This window comes from Nymphaea colorata, chromosome 5 (assembly GCF_008831285.2).
Source record: "Nymphaea colorata isolate Beijing-Zhang1983 chromosome 5, ASM883128v2, whole genome shotgun sequence".
Classification (NCBI taxonomy): Eukaryota; Viridiplantae; Streptophyta; class Magnoliopsida; order Nymphaeales; family Nymphaeaceae; genus Nymphaea; species Nymphaea colorata.
In genome coordinates, this window is record NC_045142.1 from 26,528,990 (window position 1) to 26,552,151 (window position 23,162).

Sequence of the window (23,162 nt, forward strand, 5' to 3'; positions counted from 1 at the left end):
TAATTACTGAACTTCTAGACCCAGTCCAATTCTAAATGACTGGATCGGGTCTAAAGCAACAGACGCAAAAATATATATACACATCCACTTTCATTCTATCTAAAACGAATCACATTTCAACGAGTTTCAAATTTTAATCCATAATTTAGATAGAAAACACAGACAAATGGGTTCTGGATGTGGATCCTTCTTGGATCTGAACCCAGTAAAACAGAGAAAGTAGAGTTTCTTTGGGGAGAGGCCGGGCGTAGTGCAGGCCTCCCCGCCATTACCGCTGCCACTTCAAGGTCGCCTGAGAAGCAGCCAGTCGCTACGGGGCCAAGGTGATAGTCGGACCGGCGATGCAACCTCGTGGCCCTTCTCGCCAGGTAATAGCTCGGATGCCCCCCTCCCAACAATCACCATGATTAGAGGAGGTCGAAGAAGAGGGAGAGGCGACGGCCGCTGCACAGCAGCCTCCTGCTCCCTCTCTTTCTTTCCACCCGATGGGCCCTGTCGTTTCCCCTTTCACGAGTCCACGGAAAACCCGACGGCCTTCCCTCCCCATATACAGCTCTCAGCTCTGGTCCTTGTTCTTCAACAAAGGGCAACGTGACAGAGAAGCTGGAGGTCTTGGGTCACCCAATTGTTTTCTACATGGTAGATTGCAAAGGACATTTTATTTCTTCAAGCTTCTTATGCAGGGCCGTCAAACAGCAGAAAGGGTTTAGCTTGAAAAATTCCTCCAGAATTTCAAACATTTCTTTTGTGAATGTTTCTTTGCTGGAGATAAGCGATGTAGCCTTTTTTTTCTGGCAACAATTAAGTCCGTTTTCCTTCTGTTACTCTTATGCACTATCCACAGAATTCCGTTCCCGTGTTGTCCACTAATACTGTTCACTGAACACAAATCAGAGAATTCGGGACTTACACTTTATTTCACGGCATCCATGATTGGCCAATATCTGCTGGTTTTATAGCCGGGATTCAGGAACGGAGAGAGTAGCAGAAGAATAGTTAAAACAGAAATTCATGTAAGTTTCTTACTTCTTTCCATAAGGCGAAATGGCATTTTCTTAGGGTCCTTATCGTGTTTCTTTACTTGCTCCAAATCGTACCAACCCAAGTGGAATTTTGAGGAAAATTTTTATTGAGATAGAAGAAAATTTGAATTCTGAGGGAACAAGAAGATGGTTTTCCTGTACTAAATTTTTTTGCTACCCTCTTTGTATTCGCAGTTTCGTGAAGATGTTCACCAACGATGCCAGGCAACTAGGGCGCACAGGAAAGTATGGGACCCCAAGAGAACGGTACCTTCAGGTTGTATTGGTTATCGTACCCTTGATTTTGGAATGATGCTGTGAGCTGTGGTTTAATTGATGATTTACGAGTTCGAGCATCTTACTGTTGCCATCTTTTTTAGTTGCCAATTGTATTGCTTGTTGTCGTTGGTAGGTTGAAGCAGAGAAACACTCACTCAGAATTGCAGTAATGAATTTTAATTGTGTTCTTTGTTTCCTTGCTAATATATATAAACAAGAGATTTTTAGTTTTAATCCGCTTACTCTAAAATGTCTTTCAGATTACCTGTATTTTCATGTTTCCAATTTCACTTGCATCGGCATAGTACACTAAAATTGCATACACTACTATCTAGAATCTAGATCAACTACACAGAAAGTCCTCGTCAGGTGTAGCATGTGATGAACCAAAAGGTTAAGAACATCTGACATTCTCAATGTACCTAGCATCAGCATCTATTTGACTTTTTTTAGGAAGTCAAAAGGGTGTTTACTAATTTCAGAAAAAAAAATATTTCCTTCTTCTAATTAGCTGATCAAAGCTTGTTGCGACAGGTACTTTTGTTTTCTATTTGTTGATTTGTAGATTGTTTCTCAATTTATCCATACTAAATTGGTTTCTATTGTATGACATAGGAATTAGTCACACAGTTTCAAAAGGCATCTGATGAAGGTATGGAATATTTTCATATGAAAATTGATTTTTCTCATACGTTACAGTTTTTATGTATTTGTAAGAGGACTATTTTTAGGGCTTCAGTTTTTTTTTACAGTCTTTTGCTGATTCAATTGTTTTTCTTCTGCAGAATCCAAAGAAAAGATTGTTGCACATTTGGCGAATTTTGCCTACGACCCATATAACTATGACTTTCTTCGTAGGGTAACCCCCTTAAAAGTCCATTAGATTATGAGATTAATAATGTGATTTTTACCATGTGAGTGTGATGCTAAGCTTTGAACTTCTTATGAACAGCTCAATGTTATGGAGCTATTTCTGGACTGCATCACTGAACCAAATGAAAAGCTGATAGAGTTCGGAGTTGGTGGCATTTGCAATGCTTGTGTCGGTAACACTAATAAAGTCTTATTCTTTAACAACTCATTTGACGGGCAATACCTAGAATTTTATTTTTAGTATCAGTGTCATTTTATTTCGATTCAAATTTTTTTACCAGTACTACAATTGCTGTTGCTTTGACTATCATTGATAGAAATGTAGCACCAATATCTGTAACCCGAAAACAGCACTCACGCAGGAAGATAGAGAGAGAGAGAGAGAGAGAGAGAGAGAGAGAGAGAGAGAATGAAAACAAGAAGAAACTGAGGAGAAGAAGCCGTACCCAAAATGGTTTGCACGGCCTCTATTTATAATCTCATTTTCAGAATTCTAAGAGTCTTCAATCGTAGAATCCTAGGAGATTTCACAAACTCCAAGGACATTAATTACATCATAGAAACCTAAGAGACTTCACATATTACAAGGATATTAACTACAACATAGAATCCTAGGAGACTTCCCATATAACAAGGATATTAACTATAACATAGAATCCTAGGAGACTCTTCACATGTTACAAGGACATTAAATATTTTAACACATTCTACAAGGAGGTGGAATCCTAAGAGACTCCTCTTCAACGTGCTGGTGAAGGATTTATATTTTAACACCCTCCCTCAAGTTGTGCATGGTTTTGCACCATGTACAACTTGCCTTTTAGAAACCAGAATCGTTCCTTTGTTAATCCTTTTGTAAATAAGTCTGCAACTTGTTCATCTGTACGAACATAAATAGGCTGAATTTCCTTGTCTTCCACCTTTTGTCTAACAAAGTGTTGATCAATCTCAATGTGCTTTGTTCGACCATGTTGTACGGGATTAAAGGCAATGTTAATAGCGCTTTGATTATCGCACATTAACATTGATGTTTTAATCTTTTCTCCAATGTCTTCTAGCAAATGTCTAACCCATGTAACTTCAGCAGTACCTGCAGCCATGCATCTGTATTCAGCTTCAGTGCTGGATCTTGCTACTGCCTTTTGCTTTCGACAACTCCAAGACACAAGATTACGTCCAATGAAAATACAAAAACCAGAAATGGACTTTCTTTGATCGGGATCTCCAGCCCAATCTGCATCTGTGAATGTCATAAGTTGATGTCCAGTAGTTATATTTTCACTCTTACCATAAACTAAGCCATCTCCTGCTGTCCCTTTAAGATATCTTAATATTCTTTTGACAGCATCCATGTGAGTATCTCTAGGTGCATGCATAAATTGGGATACTTGATTCACAGCATATATAATATCTGGTCTAGTAAATGTAAGATATTGAAGTGCCCCAACAATACTTCGATATTGCGTAGGATCTTCATATAACTCCCCATCTTGAGCACTTAGTCTTTGATTTAGAACACTAGGAGTTCCAACAGGCTTACAATCAGACATACCTGACTTTTTCAACAAATCCAACGTGTATTTCTGTTGTGTCAATGTGAGGCGATTATTGTGCCTATCAATCTCCACTCCAAGAAAGAATCGTAAATCACCAAGCTCTTTCATTTTGAAGTTTTGCATCATCAAAACTTTAGCTTCTTCTATGTGTTTTTCTGAATTGCCTGTGATAACAATATCATCAACATATATAAGAAGTAAAGTAAATATGTTTTCCTTTCGATAAATGAAAAGAGAGTGATCTAGAGGACATCTCCGAAAACCACATTCTTGAACCTTGCAAGAGAAACTGTCAAACCACGAACGTGAGGCCTGTTTAAGTCCATAAATAGATTTTCTTAGTTTGCAAACCCATGCATGAGAGTCTCCTTTCGTGTATCCTGGAGGTTGTTCCATATATACTTCCTCCCTTAAATCACCATGAAGAAAAGCATTCTTCACGTCCATTTGATGTAGTCTCCATCCATATTCAACTGCCAATGATATAATCACGCGAATTGTTCCCATTTTGATCACAGGGCTGAATGTCTCATCATAATCTTCTCCATATTGTTGTGTAAACCCTTTTGCTACTAACCTTGCTTTGTGTCTTTCTATGCTGCCGTCAGGTTTGTATTTAATTTTGTATACCCATTTGGAGCCCACTACGTTCTTTTCGTGTGGCCTCGGAACGATCTCCCATGTTCCACATTCATGCAAGGCATCCATTTCTTCTTTCATAGCCTTTCTCCAATGATGTGATTTTGATGCTTCATCAAATGAAGTAGGTTCTTCCTCCTTGCCAACTTTTGCCATGAATAACTGAAAATCAAGTGATAAAGAATCATAGCTAACCCACCTGTGAATGGGATGACGAATGCGTTGGGATCTTCTAAGGTGGGGCATGTTGTCTTCTTCACTGTGAGCATCTCTGTCCCTTAGTCGTCGACTGTAGATAAGACCTGAATACCGATGTGCATCGTTGCTCTGTTCATTATTGTTTTCGTGATGACTTAATGACTGTGTTGGATCTTCTTGATTTTCACTTTGAGCCATATCCGACGGTTGTATTGCTCTCTCTGAATCTTCACTTTGAGGCACATCATTTTCTATAACAGGATCTGCATTGAATAACTGTGTACTGGTCCAGGGATCATAAGATTCAATGGTCATAGGCATTTCATTTGTATTATCAAAACTATGTTCATCAAAAATGACATTTCTTGAAGTTTTGATACGTTTAGTTGTTGGATCATAGCATCGAAAACCTTTATATTCATCAGCATATCCAACGAATCTACATTGAATAGCTTTGTCTTGAAACTTGTTCCTCAAGGCAGCATCAACGTGAACATAGCATACACAACCAAAAACCTTCAAGTTCTTGTAATCAGGTTGTTTGCCTAAGAGTGTAAAATATGGCGATTTAGACATCAAGAGTGTCATAGGCAAACAATTTATTATGTATACAGCAGTATGGAAGGCTTCAGTCCACAAGGAAATGGGCACATTAGTATCATGCATCATGCTCATGGCGCTTTCAACTATATGTCGATGTTTCCGCTCAACTACACCATTTTGTTGTGGTGTGTAAGGGCAGGAAATTTGTCTAGTTATCCCTTTTTCACGTAGAAATTCAATAAAATCAAGCGAGGAATATTCTCCCCCTCCATCACATTGAAAATGCACCACATTGGATGAAAATTTAGTTTGAATCATGGCATAGAAGTTTCGAAATATGTGAGGTACTTCTGATTTGTGTTTCATGAAGTAAATCCAGGTGAAACGTGAGTAAGAGTCAATGAATAAAACATAATATCTTGACCCAGACATGGAATCAATAGGGGCTGGCCCCCATACATCAGAAAAAATAGTTTCAAAAGGTTTGGAAGCCCTTTGATTTATATTATGGAAAGGTAAAACATGACTCTTACAAAGTCCACAACTTGAACATTTTTTGACACTTGAAGTAAGAGGTAAACTTGATCTTGGAATGAGACTATCTGTGACAAGTTTTTCAATGAAATGTCGACCACAGTGTCCTAGCCGACTATGCCACAAATCAGACTCCAAAAATTGGTTAGGGCCCCTTACTTTTGATTGAAAATGGCAAGAACTTGGCACTGATGACGCATTATGAGAAAGAGAAAATGTCTTCAATCCTATATCAAAAGTGGATGAATCCTTAGGTAGACATTCCTTGAGGACGTACATATTCCCTTGACGCTCCCCTCTAGCGAACATTTTCTTCGTTTGGAGGTCCTTGACATAGACAGAAGAAGGTGTGAATTCAACAGAAGAGCTTGTATCATCAATGAGTTTAGAAATGGATATGATGTTCTTTTTGATATTGGGAGCAAGAACAACATTAGACAGTGATAGAGACGAGGATGACAATGGAATATGTGCATTTCCAATATGTGTAATAGGATGAGATTTTCCATCACCTGTTATAATGCAACTTCTACCGTAATGAGGGGATAAGTTAGTCAATTTACCTGCATTTCCTGTCACATGGGTAGCTGCACCTGAATCCAAGAACCATTCTCCCTGCTCATTTTGCTTTATAGTCATCTTTGAGAATGCGGCCATCAATAGCTGTTGCATATCTTCAGCGGTGGATTTAGAACTTTGTCCTCCTTGTTTATAATCATGTCTTACCCCTTTGTTTTTATTTTGAGGATTAAACCAACATTGTGCCTTCATGTGTCCTTTCTTGTTGCACTGAAAACAAATTGGTATTTTTCTTGAAGTATCCAAAGGAGACATACCTTGGTTATGTGGTGTTGGTAGAATGCCACGACCACCATGGTTGGAGTTCCCATGGCTCTTACCAAACTTTACATTCATAGCCAACACATTTTGGGAGTTCCCTTGATCAGTCCTTTCAATGACTCTTTTCATATTCATTTCATGTTGGAGAAGTTTACCTTGTAGTTCGTTGAAGGAAGGCAGAACAGGAAGGACCTCAAGAGCTGTAATAAAAGCATGATAATCATGCCCAAGTCCATTCAAGGTTTGCTGCACCTTTTCCTTATCAGAAATGTTATTCCCTGAGGCAGCAAGTTGGTCTGCGACGGCCTTAATACGCCCCAAATAATCCATGATAGACGTTGAACCTTTGCTCAAATTCTGAAATTCTTTCTTTAAGTACATAATTCGAGCTTCTGATATTTGGGAAAAGGTATCAGCAAGGGTTTCCCATAATTCTTCTGCAGTACAATCATCAGAAACTGAAAGTAACACTTGTTGAGATAAAGTGGACAAAATATACGCAACCAGACTTTGATCACGTCTCATCCACATAGCATGTTCAGGATTGTTGTCTTCATGAACAGCAATAACTTCTCCTGCCTCATTTTTTATTTCCTGTAAGACGGATATTGGTGGAGCCTTTGTTGAACCATCGAGATGTCCAAAGAGGCCTTGACTTCTTATGAAAGGCATGATTTGCCTTTTCCAGATCAGATAATTCTCATGGTTGAGTTTTTCGGTAATAAGGTGAGGAAGAAAACTTGAGGACATGCCAGAATGCGAAAGGTTTTCCATGACAGCAGAAAGGAATGGTATATAGGTAGAAGATGAGAGGGAAAGAAGACACGATATAACAAGATGTGTCCTTGGTAAGCAAGAAGAAAAAGGAACAAGAATTGCGCAAGAGAAAAGTAAATTCAGGATAGAGACAAGATGAGAAAAGAGTTCTAACCAGATCAGACCTGTTTGGGCATTTCGTTTGGTAGAGATAACGTAACCTGGCGCTCTGATACCATGATAGAAATGTAGCACCAATATCTGTAACCCGAAAACAGCACTCACGCAGGAAGATAGAGAGAGAGAGAGAGAGAGAGAGAGAGAGAGAGAGAGAGAGAGAGAGAGAGAGAGAGAGAGAGAGAGAATGAAAACAAGAAGAAACTGAGGAGAAGAAGCCGTAGCCAAAATGGTTTGCACGGCCTCTATTTATAATCTCATTTTCAGAATTCTAAGAGTCTTCAATCGTAGAATCCTAGGAGATTTCACAAACTCCAAGGACATTAATTACATCATAGAAACCTAAGAGACTTCACATATTACAAGGATATTAACTACAACATAGAATCCTAGGAGACTTCCCATATAACAAGGATATTAACTATAACATAGAATCCTAGGAGACTCTTCACATGTTACAAGGACATTAAATATTTTAACACATTCTACAAGGAGGTGGAATCCTAAGAGACTCCTCTTCAACGTGCTGGTGAAGGATTTATATTTTAACAATCATTACCGCCAGTTCAACTGAGACAGTAACTGCTGAATGTTCAGAGCTTTCAGTTTATTTCTTCAGTTTTATGTGGCATGCCATCAGCCAGTTCCATTTTCAAACCATGATATGATCTTCTAATTGACAAAGTTGTGATTCCAAAAATAACATTCTTTGGAGTCTCACCGTTTCCCAATTTGTCATTTATTTTGAAATTAAATTGATGTTATGTTTTTTTTTATTAAATTGATAATATATTTCATTTTTTGATTTGTTATTATTGCAGACCCCTCGAATGCACAGATGATAGTGCAGTCTGGAGGGATCCCCCTGATTATACAATGTCTATCAAGTCCAGTGAAAAACACAGTATATCTTTTAAACTCCAATATTCAAGGTTGAAGTTGAGTTCTTTTGTGAAGTGGAGAACACATGCCCAGTAATGTACCTGGAACAAATGTTTTGTTTTATTTTCAGGTTAATTATGCTCTTGCTGCTCTGTATTATCTATGCGATCCAGGTACTAAAACAGAGATTTTGAAGCCTGAAGTTATTGAACTAATCAGACGATATTCGAAGGCAGAGGCAGTGAATGTTACTTTCAGCAACCTCGCGAAAGCATTTTTGGAGAGACATGTTGACGGATCGTAGTGAAGAATTGATTCTTAACCATGGACTTTGGTACTTCTTCAGTATTGATATCTGGAGCTAGACTTTAGATTGATTGGCCAATGCACATCCATCAGAGCAATGCGAGGAAGGATTGAAATGTTAAAGGGAAATCTACCAGTATTTGATCTGTCAGGTCAATTATTTAGGCCGGCATCTTCTCATCAGATCTGTATCTGCTTGACTGTTGATCTTGTCGATCAATCAGCCCATTGCTACTGCAGGCTTCACTGAGGATCTTTCAGATAAGAAGTAACTTGGGATTCCCAGATTATATACTGTGAAGATCGTTTCCAACCAGTGGGAAATCACCCAGATTCTACACTTTCTGATTTCAAAAAAAACAATTATGGCCCAGTGGGATTCCCTTTTCTTTCTTGGACATGCGGGAATACACCATGTGGGATTCGAAATTTAGACGACTTGATTATGCTAGAACAATATCTGCCATCGGCTTGAGATTTTCCTTTGGAATGTGAAACAAGGTTATGAAAAGTGAGCTGGACATTTTCTTTTGAAAAATAAGCAGATACTGTGGTGAAGTGCTTTCCATCAAGATGGAGAAACCGCTTTTTCCAATAGATTCTTTTGGCACATAAAGGGGGTTCTGTCGGAAGTCCTTGATTCACATGGCACCATTTATGGCAAAGATTTTGCCTAAGGGCTAGCTACTTTTTTGTACACAGACTGCCTTCTCTATGCTGTAGGGCAAGGCAATTCCTTTCAAACTGCTTAAGGAGGTTAGTTAGGGAACATATGACATCAACGACTGCAGTAGGAAAAAGAAGCAGAAGAAGAAGAAAATTTGAACGACCAAAAAGATTGTAGTAAGCAGACAGTAGGTCTAAATTTGAGTACATTTTCCCAGCAGGCATTGCATCGGAAAACTGAAAATACATTTTCTTATAAATGAATTTAATGACGTTAATTCGTTTGCATGATGCTGGCAGTGAGGAAATAATTCAAAGTATAACCAACAAGCTTAAAGATGATTATGTCTCGATGGAAGCGATGGCTGGTATGGTCTGAATACAGTTTGATGCGAACTTGACGGCTAACGCCTTATCAAATTAGCTTCATCAAAGTGAGAAGAGGTCCTTCCTGCTAGTTCAAGGATGAAGGCATAATGGGTCTTTGCTTGTTTGATTGGATGAATGGTGGCCTTCTAAGCAGTGGCGGAGCCAGGATTTTTATGCCAAGGGGCACTTGAGTTGACGACATAAGTTTGGTGTAGGCATGGCACTTGAGTTGGCGACATAAGTTTAGTGTAGGCATAGCATGCAATTTTTGAGTCGTGACAACGTGATCTTGAGACGCTATAATATGATTTTTGTTGGGCTGATGTAGGCAATTGCCCACACCAGCCAACAAGTGGCTCAGCTACTGCTTCCAAGAATGCTTGCATCCAGGCAGGCAGAACGAATGAACACCCTGCTTCCAATTCCAAGAATGCTTGCATCCAGGCAGGCGGAACGAATTAACACCCTGTTATGGCATAGAAACACCTCCTTTTCTTGAGGAACACTTCTAATGAGTATTAGGCACTTCCTCTCCATCCGTGAAACAGTAACGCACTGTTATGACATATATAAACACCTCCCTTGTGTTCTTGAGGAACGCCTTTTATGTGTTTTGGGCATTTCAACAATATCCATAGAATATGTGGAAGGGTAACACTGCCATGCATAGAAACACCTTCCTTTATTTATTGGGGAACAGTTTATCTGTAACAGGCCTCTTTATGTTTGGACATCAGTCCAAAAGTCGTACTCATATTGTCTTGGTTAGCCTTCGACAAAATTTAGAGTTCTTCTAGGGCCATTTGGCATTCGAAACAGCATGTTATTCTTTCATGAATTTGCTTCAAAATGTTATTCTTTCATGAATTTGCTTCAAAATTGAAGTAGATTCATGTAACATTTTTTTTCATGTGTTTCTTATATCTATTCTAATTTTAGAGTAATTCATGAAACACTCACATGGTGTACCTAATACAAAACAGCCACTTCAGGATGCGTGAAGGAGGTCTTGCCGTAAGTGACCAGGCTTTTACTTTTCCGCTAATTCATCAACCGTACGTCTTCGTGATTTCTTATCATAAATGCATAATAGTCATCACATGTTAGAGATGAAAAAAGTGTATTCTGTGGTTCATCATAAAAGTCAACACTTCAAACATATGATCGACAATCACAGGCACGATCTTTGAAGCTAAAAGCGAAGACCAAGAAACCATCACAGATATCACTTTCACAACCTGTAACTGAAAATGGTTAGATTCACAGTAATCCGTTTGATTCCGATTAACCATAAAAAAAGGGAAACATATATTTATTTAGCATTAAAGTAGGTTGGAGCCAGTGCACTTCCACGTCGTGTGCTTATAGGAACCAACGCTGGTGCACATAGGAACAAAAATGATTTGAGCTCGATAATCTAAATACATTGAAATAAGATTTAGCCGAATTTTGCCCTGCTAGAAAAACCAAATTAAAAAAACAACATATATAAATTTAAGTCCAGATACCAAATCGTAGTTCGTATCGAATGAGTAGGTAAAGGAACCACTTCTATGTCCAATGTCTAGCTGCACTACTCAAAGGTGGAGCCTGACAATAATCCCACATGAAGCTTTAGTTTTGGAGAGTGTGATGCTGTTTGGCAGTGTGGGTAGTTTTGCATCAAAGGCAGTTCATGTGCAATAATGTATGGTGAGGAACGTGGACCTTCACAAAGAAGAATTAAGAGGGAGACAAGTGATGGGAAGTCTTCATTCGTGTCCCGACATCCTAGCCATAATCCAGCCAAAGAGTCTTTACCTTTTTGCCTCCCCCCCCCCCCCTTACCTTTTGCTGACAACCTCAAATAAGGGTAGCTATAATCACAAGCCCTGCTGTTAGTCAGGGTGCTTATTTAACTGAGGTGCCTCAGAGAGTCCTAAATTTGATCACTTGACTCTGCAATGCATCCATGTGCATTTTTATCGGCTGCTGCTGCTGCTCTCTGCATGTGCACGGATGTCTGTAAGCTTCAAGTTTGTTTATGCAAGATAAGCTGCTTATCATGAGCCACCAAGTGGCTACAGCCTGTTTGTTGCTGCACTGTGACTATAAAGATGGTTACCTTTTTTTCTAGAAAAGCTTGCTGGTATATGCATTTGAAAGAACAATTGACGGTGGAAGAAAGAAAGAGAGACGCTGGTTCAAAAGAGGGTTTTAAGGCACCGCGGCATGAGTCAAGCAGAAAAAGGAAAATCTTATATTCAAATGCCAGAAATTTCAATTCTCAAATGGTACTGTAAGATCATTGATACTGAATATTTCTTCTGCCAAAGAAATTGAAAATAAAATTTTATTGATTTATAATCACAGAATTGTCGGGTAAAAAAAATTTTACCGACAAAAATACTACATCTACACAGAATATTAATGGAAAAAATTTCAACAGCGCCCATGAAGCTCGTGAAACTAGAAAGAGGAGAAAAAAAGAACTGGCTTCCATAAAACGAGCCAACAAAGAATGGAGGTACCTAAACGCGCGTCTTTGCAACTTCTTTTGCAATCCTGCCAACCACGTTGCGAACAAATTCATTAAAGCATTTGGAACAGCATTCATTTATTAAGATGCACAAACTAAAACCATCTGTTGCATGGTCACAGTTTGGCGGTTGAACCGATACAGCTTGACTTCTCGAGCACTTGATCCCGTAGGCTGCTAGGATTGTGTGTGTAGATCGTTTTGCAATGTCCTTGAAGTCACCACGCTCTGCCAATCAGTTAATCAATATCATTTTAATAACCTTTAACAAAGTATCAAACTTCATTCATGGTTGTCAAAAACAGAAGGGAAACTACAGCACAGTATCGAAGACCCAATTGATTGAGAGACAAACGAAACGGATACTAAAGAGACTCGAAGAAGGTCCAAATGCATTAACCCATTAAATTCCATAATTCTGCAAGAATGTTGACAGCATTAGAAAGAATGGACACACTCGTCAACACATTGCGATACACCGTGTCTGCCATGGGACAATGATCATAACGTTCCATTTTAAGCCGAGTCCAAAATAAGTTGAAGATAGAAGTTCTATAGCATCTGTAAGACCAACAATTAGATCAATTGGTCTGGCCATAAGGCTCTATTCGTGAAAGTCATTTTCATCATCAAGCGATTCAACTGGTCAATTAACATAAAGTGCAGTTATGAAGATTGAATTACACTAGTAGTATAAACACAAGGAATAGAGAGGACGTTATATAAAACCAAGAACAAGAAAAACAAAGAAGCAGATGAAGGCCCCATATCAAAACGAACTTAACTCAAATATGGAATAAATTTAAGCAAAGATCAATAATATACATTTTTCCTTTGGCCAGACTACTTCATCAAAAGCACCAGAATCACCATAAGGAATAATCTCATAATACGTAAGGATTTTACTAAACAACCTGACTTGTGGTGCTAAACAACCGGACCTACTATTCTCGCTGAACTAACAAGGACCTGAAGCTCTCAACATGCCGTCAATTACAGCAACTCCACACATTGTTAGAGCATACAGTTTCAATCGACAAATCCTTCAAGATGAGATACTTTATGTCAAATATACGTTGCATGCTATACCTAAACATCTGCAGAAATGAAATTAGGTTCTTGGATAAATTTCAAACGAAAAATATTTAGGATAAACAAGCCCTATACTGTTGAACCTGAAAATAGCACTATCACACTTAAATATTGTACCATTATCCTTACAAAGATCAAGGAAACAGAGACCCGGATTCTCACTGAAGTGCTGTCATTCGGTACCATTCAGATGGTGAGGTTATGGCTAAATCAAGCTGCCACAACTTCAAAATAAATGATGTGATATTACAGGTAGCTAACAAATTATTTTGTGATTTGAAGGCTGCAGGCTGTTGCTTGTTGGTAACATTGTGACAACATTTGATGCTTAAGTGTCGACCACAATATTGGCAAGCGCCAAGCTGCCAATCTCTGTTCACCTGGCAAAAGAGTTCAACTTAAAACCTTCAAGTTGAAGAAGGTTAAGGTTCCAATAGCTGAGGTTCACCTCTGCTGACATAATCAGGCAAGGGTTCTGCCTAACCCAGCTTACCTATCAATAAAAGAGCAACAACAAACTTTATTACCATTCCTTTCAAATATCATTAAATCTAGGAAGATGTAATAACCAATGTAACAGTATTAACTATTATATCCACCTAGAGAAAACCTTCCAGAACTATCAAGTTGAAGAAGGTTAAGGTTCCAATATCTGAGGTTCATCTCTGCTGGCATAATCAGGCAAGGGTTCTGCCTAGCCCAGCTTACCTATCAATGAAAGAGCAACAGCAAACTTTATTACCAAACCTTATTAACATCCCTTTCAAATATCATTAAATCTAGGAAGATGCAATAACCAATGTAATAGTATTAACTATTAACTATTATATCCACCTAGAGAGTCCCTTCCAGAACTATCATGCATCCAATAGCTTCCTGCTGTTCATGATCCCAAGAAGGTTACACCTTGGTCTTACCAAAAAGGCACTAGAAACCGACAACCAACCATACGCTTGGCCCATGTTTGTACCATAAATTCCTGAAATCTAGTTTCTACTAGTACAACAAACATCACATGAGCTACTAAATCCCAATGGTCTGCCTTTCTTTCTGCATCCAAACATGTCAAAGCAGGGTGATACTCTGAAGTCTGAAGATAAGGCCGTATGGTAGTGACTCCAGTAAGACAGCTCACATCACTGATCAGTCATCACCAAATTCATACAAGAAAATGATAAATAGCAACCACTACCTTGATCTGAAACCCAAGTTCTCACTGTTTATGCAACCATGTCTTTAACCACAAGACATTAAAGGAAAATCAGAAAGCTTCTTTTTTTAGTTGAAGGGCTTTACCAAAAACTAACCTAGTTGACCTTATTGCTATCTGGTGCCTAACTTTCTGCTCTTTCTGAGTGCCCCCTTAAGACCCTCCAATGGAAAATACATTTACACATGAATACCTTGTATGACAGATCTGCTCTTGGTTCTAGTATCTTGAATCTCACCAGGGATTGGATAACCAATCAGCATACCATAGAGTGATTACAATAAGATTAGAATCAAGGACAATAGATGCTTTTGACTTTTCATTAATCACATATAAGTTATGGTACCAGTTAAAATGATTGCAGATTTGAGTGCGCGCGTGTGTGTGTGTGTGTGTGTGTGTATGGCATGTCGTGCCCCATAGTATTCTATATGTGCTTGAACACCCTAAAGGGTCAATGACGGGGCATCACATACTAAGGGGTAGAAACACAACTACGACTAGGATTGAAATAATAAAAAGCAAAGACAAGGCAGTTTCAAAAATTACCCAAATATTCATGCATCATTTCAGATTCACAAAAACGATCCTGAGCTTTTCTAATTTTTCTGACAACCCTTAACATTTCAAAGTGGGAAAATTGACACATCCCCTTTGATTTTGAATCAGGACTTCCTTTCTCTGAAAGTTGAAAAAACGGTTATCTACTTCCGAATTCTTCTCCCATACAGAGGAAAAATTAATAAAAATCCCATAATGGCAATCACTTGAATTTAGGTCCTCCTAAGAAAGGTTCACCCTAAAACAAGTGAAGTGAATTGTGGCATATTGTAAAAGTCAATATGCCACAATTCATGACAACCTAACAGATCAGGCAAATAAAATTCTTACATGGTAAGCAAAGAAGTAAACTAACAATACATAGAATAAGTTTCAACATTTGATCTAAGAAGAGAATTCATAATAATTTGTCCATCTTAAAATCTTGCATTTGAAGCACTTGGAATAACAAAAAGTGTCTGTCGTTCAACATCACTTCACACCTATGTGACATAAGTACTGGTACGGACCATTTTCAAAAAACTTGAGTACGGAGGCACGTCCACATATATTTTATAATTATAGATATGTATATTACTGTATTAAATAAATATAAATATATATATATAACAAAAATAAGAATTCAAACAATAAAAAAGCCACATGCATGATTCAAATTGTATAGATTATGTAGAAGAAACTAATGAATAAAGTATAAAAGTAACAACCATACTAAAAATAAATAGAAAAAACAAAGAAAACCCTATTTTTTTGGACAGAAATGGAGTTAGTCAATGTTGACAGATCAAAAAAAAAGAAAGGATGAATACCATCATCCTTGGTATGTTGACCATACACAGGACATACCCATGGGCATCCCTATACCAATATCCGTACCCGTATGGTATGGGTGCTGCTCCATAAAAGCAGTATCCATGTGACGAAGCAGGAGTTCAAGAAAATGGCAATATGTTTGCATTGAAGACAGGCAATTGACATATACAATTTCATACTCTGAGAGTACATGCTTCAGAAACATGCTAATATGTGGCAACTAAGACAAAAAGAAACATATCACACATTAGTCATGATAGTAAAACCAATACATCCACAAAAGAAAAGACCAGCTTAACAGAGAAGTACATACCTATATAGCCTTCTTTGACCAAAGCTTTTAGATGAGGTTTAACCAATGCACAAACTTGTTCTTTTGCATCATGCACCTGCGAACTGTCTGCATCATCATTCAGCACAATCCTAGGTTGTTCCTCCAGATCTTGCATTTCTTCGTACCACACTGCTCGTGGATGAGCTACTTTAGGCTCACAAGTGGAGATATTTTCATCAGAAAGATTATTAGAAGTGTAACTATTTGGGCATTGAACAGTAGTTCTCAATCCGCTCACGCTTGGAGACAAGTAACTTATGTGTTGCAGATGCTGAGACGAACTTTCTCCAAAGCTATCTATTACAGTGGAACTCGCATACCTGCCACTCTCATTAAAAAGGTAACCATCAGATCTATCACATTTTGATCTCCCAAGCTGCTCTTTCACTCCAAGATCCTGCTCCTCAGGTCTGATTGCACTACTATTATAATTTCTATTTAATAATCTATTACTTACTTCAATGAAATTAGGCATCTCACTCATTCTATTACTAGTAAGCATTGAGTGTATCTGGCGCCGTAACCTGCGTCTGCCCATGACAGTAGAGGCACCTGCTCCTAAAGTAGGCGAAGTAGTTGCAGAATCCCCACAGACAGGAAACCTAGGAGCTGCATCATTTATGTGGCAGGAAGGTTGGCTAACTGAAGTCCTTAAACATTGAGAACTAGGGCCAAAAAGTGAGGGAACATCAATATGAATGGCATTTTCAGGATATGAAATGCAATCAACAAACTGCTCTTGTACAGAACTGCGCAGTGGCCGCAAATTGGAAGATTCTGGATCAGAAGCTTTACAACCTTCACAGTACCAATTGCCTTCAGGAACTACCATCCCAAGACCAACACAATAAGTGTGAGCAGAGGAATCACAGATATCACAAAGCAGCATGAGGTTATCATCACCACCTTGGTGGCACTCCATACAAACTATATTGGCATAGGGATCAAGGTAACTCCTCAGCTCTTCTTCAGAAGGTTGGTAAACCTGTAAAAGTCCAAAAGAGAAAAAAATGAAAAGAAACAAATTGTCTTCAAAAGTAGCACAGGTAAATACAAAAAAAAGAAAAAAAACAAACAAACAATTCAGCTCATTCAATTAATTTCAACTAAATTGACCAGGAAATACTACAAAGAAAAGACGCTTCGTTGCAGTGCTTCTTGTTCTTGTATCTTGTTATTTAACAATATTGACAAAGAAATACAGATTGATGAAATGTCATTCTTTTGAGACTAGAAATTTTATTGGTTTGGTTTCTTAACAGAGTAATCCAGAAAAACCAAGGGTGTGACTAGTGACACCTTCGCTGACAGTCGAAATTGGGTTTGTGAAAACCCAGTTTTAACAAAATGCTGTTTTCAAAAGAGAATCCCACACGTAGACCAGGTTTTTGCCTTGTTGGCCAGTTTTAAAAACTGGTTAAAAAAGCAGGCTGTCACAAAACCTGGTTTCCACAATACATTGTTGAGGAGGGATTGAGTACAATGTCACCAATGTATTCCTCCTAAATAGCAAACATATTTTACATATCATAATGGTAGTACTTGACAACATTCAATAATGGGAAAATCTTAGTATGTGACAGCCTCGATAAGGGCAAAATCAGAACATTATTTTGACTGGTTCCTACTACAGTAACAGCAATATCCCAATGCCATTAGAATCTATGTAGGACATTACTAACATCCATCAGACTAGTTGCCTTTTATCATTGCCGACTATTGCTATTGCTTAACCATCACAAATTCATTTTCCTTTTTGATATTTGCACTTCAAGAATGCTTAACCTGTGTCCAGTACAAACTATCCTCTCTTTTAGATGATGATAACCACAGTTTGAAAAGGTTTAAAAGGTATGTTCAGACAAGTAGCATCTAGATTGTAAGGCTTGGAAATCAACTTGTTTGCCCTTTGTTACCTACACCTAGTTCCTTGAAAAGAACGGTTAGAACATGTGCAGTGATCAAGGATATGTACAGCATAGAATTTGCAGCTCTCTGCTTTCACACAACTTCCTCTTAGGCATTCATATTCTCTGTCTTGACACAACATTGTCTTTAGCTTTTATGTTAGACACAATTGAAAACATGAAAATAGCAATTAAATCATGTTAAAGATGATATACGGGCTAGATTCTTCTTTGTAATGTCAGATCAGTGCAAATCAATCAGGCCTCAATTTAAGACCAGCTAATAGCCAACTCTGTGATTCGTGCAAGCCACTCAGCAACTTAGATAGGTCATAGTCTTCTAGTTCCTTAAGTAAATGACAAATTTATAGTCGTTAATGCAAAATTTCAAAATTAAGATGTACATATTTATTACATCAAATATATTTTTTAATATACAAAATAGAATATGTGCTTTGCTGTAAACCTAACATAAGCACAAGTTACATTAATAATACAAATCAATAAAGGAGAAAAATGCTGAAGAAGTACACGGCTGAAACGACTCAGTGGAGTCAATAATAAAACTCATTCAACTTCGTTAAACATGATTGATCCAGCTGAGTCAAAATAATGAAATATCAAGACATCAACAAAACAAAACAGCACAACTCTAGAACATAGAGATGACCAGAAATAATTTATGTTTTATAGCTCTAGCACTTCTTAAGCTTTTTTCTCTTTTTATATATACATAAATTGCCTGTATTGCACCATGTCAAGGTTGCAAATTTCTGGAATTTAAGTTATATGAGACTGTTGTTCCTCCACATATTTTTACATCTGAAGGAGAACAACTGTTGTGTTTAATAAAAACAGAGTACTTGTGAAGGAAACAAAGACAAATTTAACGTGGTTCGGCCTTGAATGACCTACGTCCACGAGAACTCTCTCACTCTCTAACTTTCTTCAATATCATCGTTAGAGAGTGGTTCCATTAAATAACTTGTCAATGAGAGTTACATTTAGGATCCACATTTGGTGGATCTGTTACAGATGATAATGGTAAAGGATCTTGTCCTTTACTTTTGTTCTTATCTCTTTCTTTTCTTAGCTGATCATGTGTATCATCAAGTTTATCGCATGATCTTCCTTCCATGATTTCCGATAATTCTTGCCTTTTATATTTATCATTGTTAAGTAAGGAGATGATAGAAATAAGGGAACAGAGATTGACTTCAGGAATTGAGAGAACAGGTTTAACAAAATTTTCTATTTTGAAATAACAAAAAATGGTGGTACGGAAAGAAGTACGAACAACATGATTATAATTGAAGAGTGATCATTTGAGGTTCCACCGTCAGAATGGACTGCTCTCTAGTGAAAAAGTAAAGGAACCTTCATTCAGGCCCGTCCACATGGATGGGGTACCATAAATGCTATGTGTGAAAAGATCCCTGAGAAAGCAAATAAGGGGAAGCATATGGTTTGGAAGCAGAACTTATGCCTACATGATAAAATTGACCAGCAAAGATACGTAAGCTTGTGAGGTCGTGCAAGTGATTCTCCGGTTAGTCAGAGTCATGTTCCTGATCAGTGATAAGCTGAAAAACTCACTTCTCAAATTCAGCGTCCTTTACAACGTAGCGATGGCACCTACATAGCTGCATCGGTACATGTTTAGGAGAAAGAGAGTATGAGAGGATGTGGTTTAAAAGCGCATGTTTAAGTGTTTAATCTGACCAAAATTTTACGATGTTTAGCAAAGTCATCTAAGGCAGCTCAAGCATGTCGCACAAAGACTGGAAAACATACAAGTAGGAAACTATGAAGCCCAGCAACTTGAAGATACTAGAAGCGGATGAAGCACAAATGTACAAGACCAAAAGAAGCATCAATAGCGTAATGATTGAAACCTACTGAAAACAAGCCAAAAAAAGGCAACTACCTGATTCCTGCATGGAACATTTATCGTTACATTCCTTAGGCAAATCCCCGAGTTTGATAATTTGTCAATAGTCTCGAACCGCTGTTTGCACATCGGACACCTTGATTCGACCTTTGACCATTCCATTATACAAATGAAGCAGAAAAAATGATCGCAACAATTTAGCTTGCCACGAACAGTGCCCTTCCGTTCTTCCGATAGACAAATCCCACATACTTGCTTACAAAAATCTGTAAGCTTCTCTTTGCCTTTACACCCAATTCTGTCCGCCTCAACAACGAACTTCACAATCCTTCCATTTTGTTCTCGCGGACCCGAATCGCCCATAACCTGATCCCCTTTTAGACCAGGGGAGCGTCTCGAGCGCGTCGCTAAAATCACATCCGGTACCTCCATCGGAATATCAGTTTCTTCATCTGACACAACGAAATCCGCATCTGACAAAGAATCTAAATCGGACGGAGTTTCTGCCATCTTTCTCTGGCTCGATCTCTTCTTCTTGGCCTTAGGGCTTGACCTTATCCTCTTCCTGCTAGTATTCTCTTCTTCATCCTCAAAATCATCGTCGTACTCGTACTCGTCCTCCTCCTCCTCCTCTTCCTCCTCCTCCTCCTCCTCCTCCTCCTCCTCTTCTTCCGACGAAGCAACTCTCCTACTACGTCGCTTCCTCGTCCTCTCGACGGCAGATTTCCGGACCTTCTTGACGGAACCTATCGTTCTTCTACCTTTCCTTCTCCTTACTCCTGCCACCTTCCTTTTAACAGAATTCCTCGCAACAACCAACTCCTCCTCTTCCTCCTCATCCCCGGTGCTATTCTCCGATCCAGGATAGAAATCTTCGTCCTCCTCCTCTTCATCGCACGAAACTCTGCTTCTCCTTCTCGCTTTCTTGATTCTGCGGCCTGACAATTTTCTTCCAGGTTTTTTCTGTTTGATTTTTCGGGTTCTCGCACCTGAACCATCCGAATCTTCCGAACCGCTGAAATCACGATCTTCCTCCTCATTCTCCGCCTCCTCCTCGCCGTCATCGCCAGCATCGCTGCAGTCTTCACAATCATCTTCATCGTAATCCTCGTCCTCCTCGTCATCTTCCTCCTCCTCCTCGTCCACGACGAAATCCTCATCGGAATCGTCGGAGCTCTCGCCCCTCCGCCTTTTCCTCCCTCCTTTAAGCGAATTCTTCCCCCGACTCATCCCCAGCCCAAGAGATCTCCCCCCACGATCAGATACCTGAAGAAGGACAAGATCCCAACCCTATTTGGAAGCAATTCCACAGCGCAAGGTCGAGGGAGAGAGATAAAGAGAGAGGGAGAAGGCGGGTGAGCAATCCACGAATCTGCCAGTAAGAACGAAAAGAATTTGTAGCTCCTGTACCTTCGCAATTACCATAATGTCCTCATCCTTTCATTACCTTACGGGGCGAGGCAGCCGTTAATAAGTTTGAATGGCCGCCTTTTCCAAAATGTGGGTCGGATGAGATCCAAAAAGTGTTGATCCGTACCCGACCGTAATACTGCGAGGTATATTTAAAATGGCAGAAATAATAGGAAAGAAAAAGTAAAATGGAAAAAATCCATTTTTGGTGGCTACAAAGAAAAGAAAATTCACGCGACATGTTATAGTGAAAATTTATCTTATTTTTTATCTTTTAATATAACAAAAAATAGGAAAAAAAAAAGTCAAAGATTGAGATTGACATTGAGAGGGTCTATCATCTAAATAATTAGCACCTACGAATTTTTATGATACATTTATTTATAATTCGTAAATAATAAATCTGACGATCTTTAGTTTTGGGCGTCAAAAAACAAAAACAAGAAAAAAAAAATCTTTTTTAAAGTTTCGAATTAGATGAGGTGATTTCCGGGTCTGGATACACAGCTATCCAACACGGATCCCATGCGTCAACGACATGACGAAGGGCATAGTTGCAATATCTTTGACATCCGTCGGCTTTCATGTAAGAGGCGAGGGAACGAGGCGTGCTGACGCAGCGAAGCACCAGGGTCTTGCCTGAGCCTTACGCGTGGGACCTCGTCCCGAGCCACTCGGCTGTGTTTGACCGGTTCGGCGAGTTGACTTGACCCAAACCGAGTCCGAGCGACCGCCCGCGGAAAACAGGAAGACGGCCGCAACCTTCCTGTCAAAGGGTCGGGTCGCCCGCCGTAAGACCGAACCGGGATTCTTGCTGACTGATACTTGGATCGGGTCTGGATCCCTAAAAATTCCTGCACGTGGGTCTGGATCTTGAAATAGCAAGCTCGTGCTGTTGTTATCAGCCCTTAAATTGCATAATCAATGGTGTTTCTATAAGTTCTCAGCCTTAATACAAGATTATCTGGCATTCGGATCAGAATTTATTGGGCACAGATCCCTCCAACTCAGCTCATTTTGATTTCGGTAACTCCGGGTCTGGATTCCTGCCTGAAATTAGTAACCCCCACGTGAATATCTCATGTTATGGTGGTGCCCTATTTGCATCCTAATCCAAACTCGAGCCACTATTTGCATCCTAATCCAAACTCGAGCACATTCCAAGTCCAAATCCAATTGCTAACCGACCCGTAAAGATGTATCAACGTGGTGCCCGTAGCGGATGACTGCACTCGCAAAGTGTGTGTCCATAACCGATTCCGATTCGGATATAATCCATTTCTTCTTCTTCTTCTTCTTTTTTCGGCAATCAATTTGTCCGAACTAGTGAAATGAAGATTGGATCTCCCCTTGAATGAATTATATCCGAATCGGGGATGGCATTATCAGTTCCAGGTATGAATATTTTATCGATTCAGATTCTCAATCATCCGGTATATGATCAATTACCTACGTTTTGTTTTAGGTATATTACGAAATAAATAGCTCAATCGTGATCGTCATGTCAAATTCTTTACTTTTTTTTTTAAAAGATGAATAACCAAGACAAGGGTCTGGTGTGTGTGTATATCATAAAAACTTGGACGAATCGATCACACTAGATCGGATTTTGAGGAAAAAGGCTAAAAACCCGATAAAGAAAGGGAAAAAAAAAATATTGTATTCTTAAGTCACATATTTATCATGTTCCCATTTCTAAATACAACAATCAAATGCTAAAAAGGAATCACACCATGTTTTTTAGAATAAGAACTTGTAGTTGTCAAACTTATCAATGTGCATTTAA

The 23,162-nt window shown here is 38.9% G+C and overlaps 2 protein-coding genes across 7 annotated transcripts; one reads left to right on the forward strand and one right to left on the reverse strand.

Moving 5' to 3' along the window:
* The first annotated feature begins 211 nt into the window (after window positions 1-211).
* On the forward strand, window positions 212-10,450 carry LOC116255295 (uncharacterized). Of its 2 annotated transcripts, none has more exons than XM_031631078.2 (8): window positions 212-368; window positions 895-1,013; window positions 1,218-1,299; window positions 1,917-1,953; window positions 2,087-2,160; window positions 2,254-2,347; window positions 8,239-8,321; window positions 8,430-10,450. In XM_031631078.2, exons 3-8 carry the CDS (start codon window positions 1,228-1,230, stop codon window positions 8,601-8,603), a joined length of 534 nt encoding a protein of 177 aa, XP_031486938.1. In that variant the 5' UTR covers window positions 212-368; window positions 895-1,013; window positions 1,218-1,227; the 3' UTR covers window positions 8,604-10,450. The 2 variants fall into 2 exon arrangements, with proteins under 2 accessions (XP_031486938.1, XP_031486939.1); XM_031631079.2 differs by having other exon boundaries at window positions 226-368; window positions 845-1,013.
* Window positions 10,451-11,958: 1,508 nt separating this feature from the next.
* On the reverse strand, window positions 11,959-21,328 carry LOC116254221 (uncharacterized). 5 transcript variants are annotated; one of them, XR_004172651.2, is made up of 5 exons: window positions 20,003-21,328; window positions 16,148-17,153; window positions 13,850-13,958; window positions 13,434-13,743; window positions 12,248-12,386 (listed from the first exon to the last, which is right to left on the reverse strand). XR_004172651.2 is itself a non-coding variant. In XM_031629439.2 (3 exons), the coding sequence occupies exons 1-3, from the start codon at window positions 21,194-21,196 to the stop codon at window positions 12,151-12,153; spliced, it is 2,436 nt and encodes an 811-aa protein (XP_031485299.1). In that variant the 5' UTR covers window positions 21,197-21,328; the 3' UTR covers window positions 11,959-12,150. The 5 variants fall into 5 exon arrangements, 2 of the variants coding, with proteins under 2 accessions (XP_031485299.1, XP_031485300.1); XR_004172650.2 differs by lacking the exon at window positions 12,248-12,386 and having other exon boundaries at window positions 13,328-13,743; XR_004172652.2 differs by lacking the exon at window positions 12,248-12,386 and having other exon boundaries at window positions 13,328-13,768.
* Window positions 21,329-23,162: the final 1,834 nt, after the last annotated feature.

What these genes read in the sequence shown, in the direction of transcription:
- LOC116255295 (XM_031631078.2), top strand. Translation starts at nt 1,228, where the DNA reads ATGTTCACCAACGATGCCAGGCAACTAGGGCGCACAGGAAAGTATGGG. An exon ending in ACTATGACTTTCTTCGTAGG is followed by an intron (nt 2,161 to 2,253) that starts GTAACCCCCTTA and finishes TCTTATGAACAG; the next exon opens with CTCAATGTTATGGAGCTATT. An exon ending in CAAGTCCAGTGAAAAACACA is followed by an intron (nt 8,322 to 8,429) that starts GTATATCTTTTA and finishes TTTTATTTTCAG; the next exon opens with GTTAATTATGCTCTTGCTGC.
- LOC116254221 (XM_031629439.2), bottom strand. Translation starts at nt 21,196, where the DNA reads ATGAGTCGGGGGAAGAATTCGCTTAAAGGAGGGAGGAAAAGGCGGAGG. An exon ending in ATGTTCCATGCAGGAATCAG is followed by an intron (nt 17,154 to 20,002) that starts GTAGTTGCCTTT and finishes GGACTTTTACAG; the next exon opens with GTTTACCAACCTTCTGAAGA. An exon ending in GGTCAAAGAAGGCTATATAG is followed by an intron (nt 12,387 to 16,147) that starts GTATGTACTTCT and finishes ACTGATTGGCAG; the next exon opens with AGCGTGGTGACTTCAAGGAC.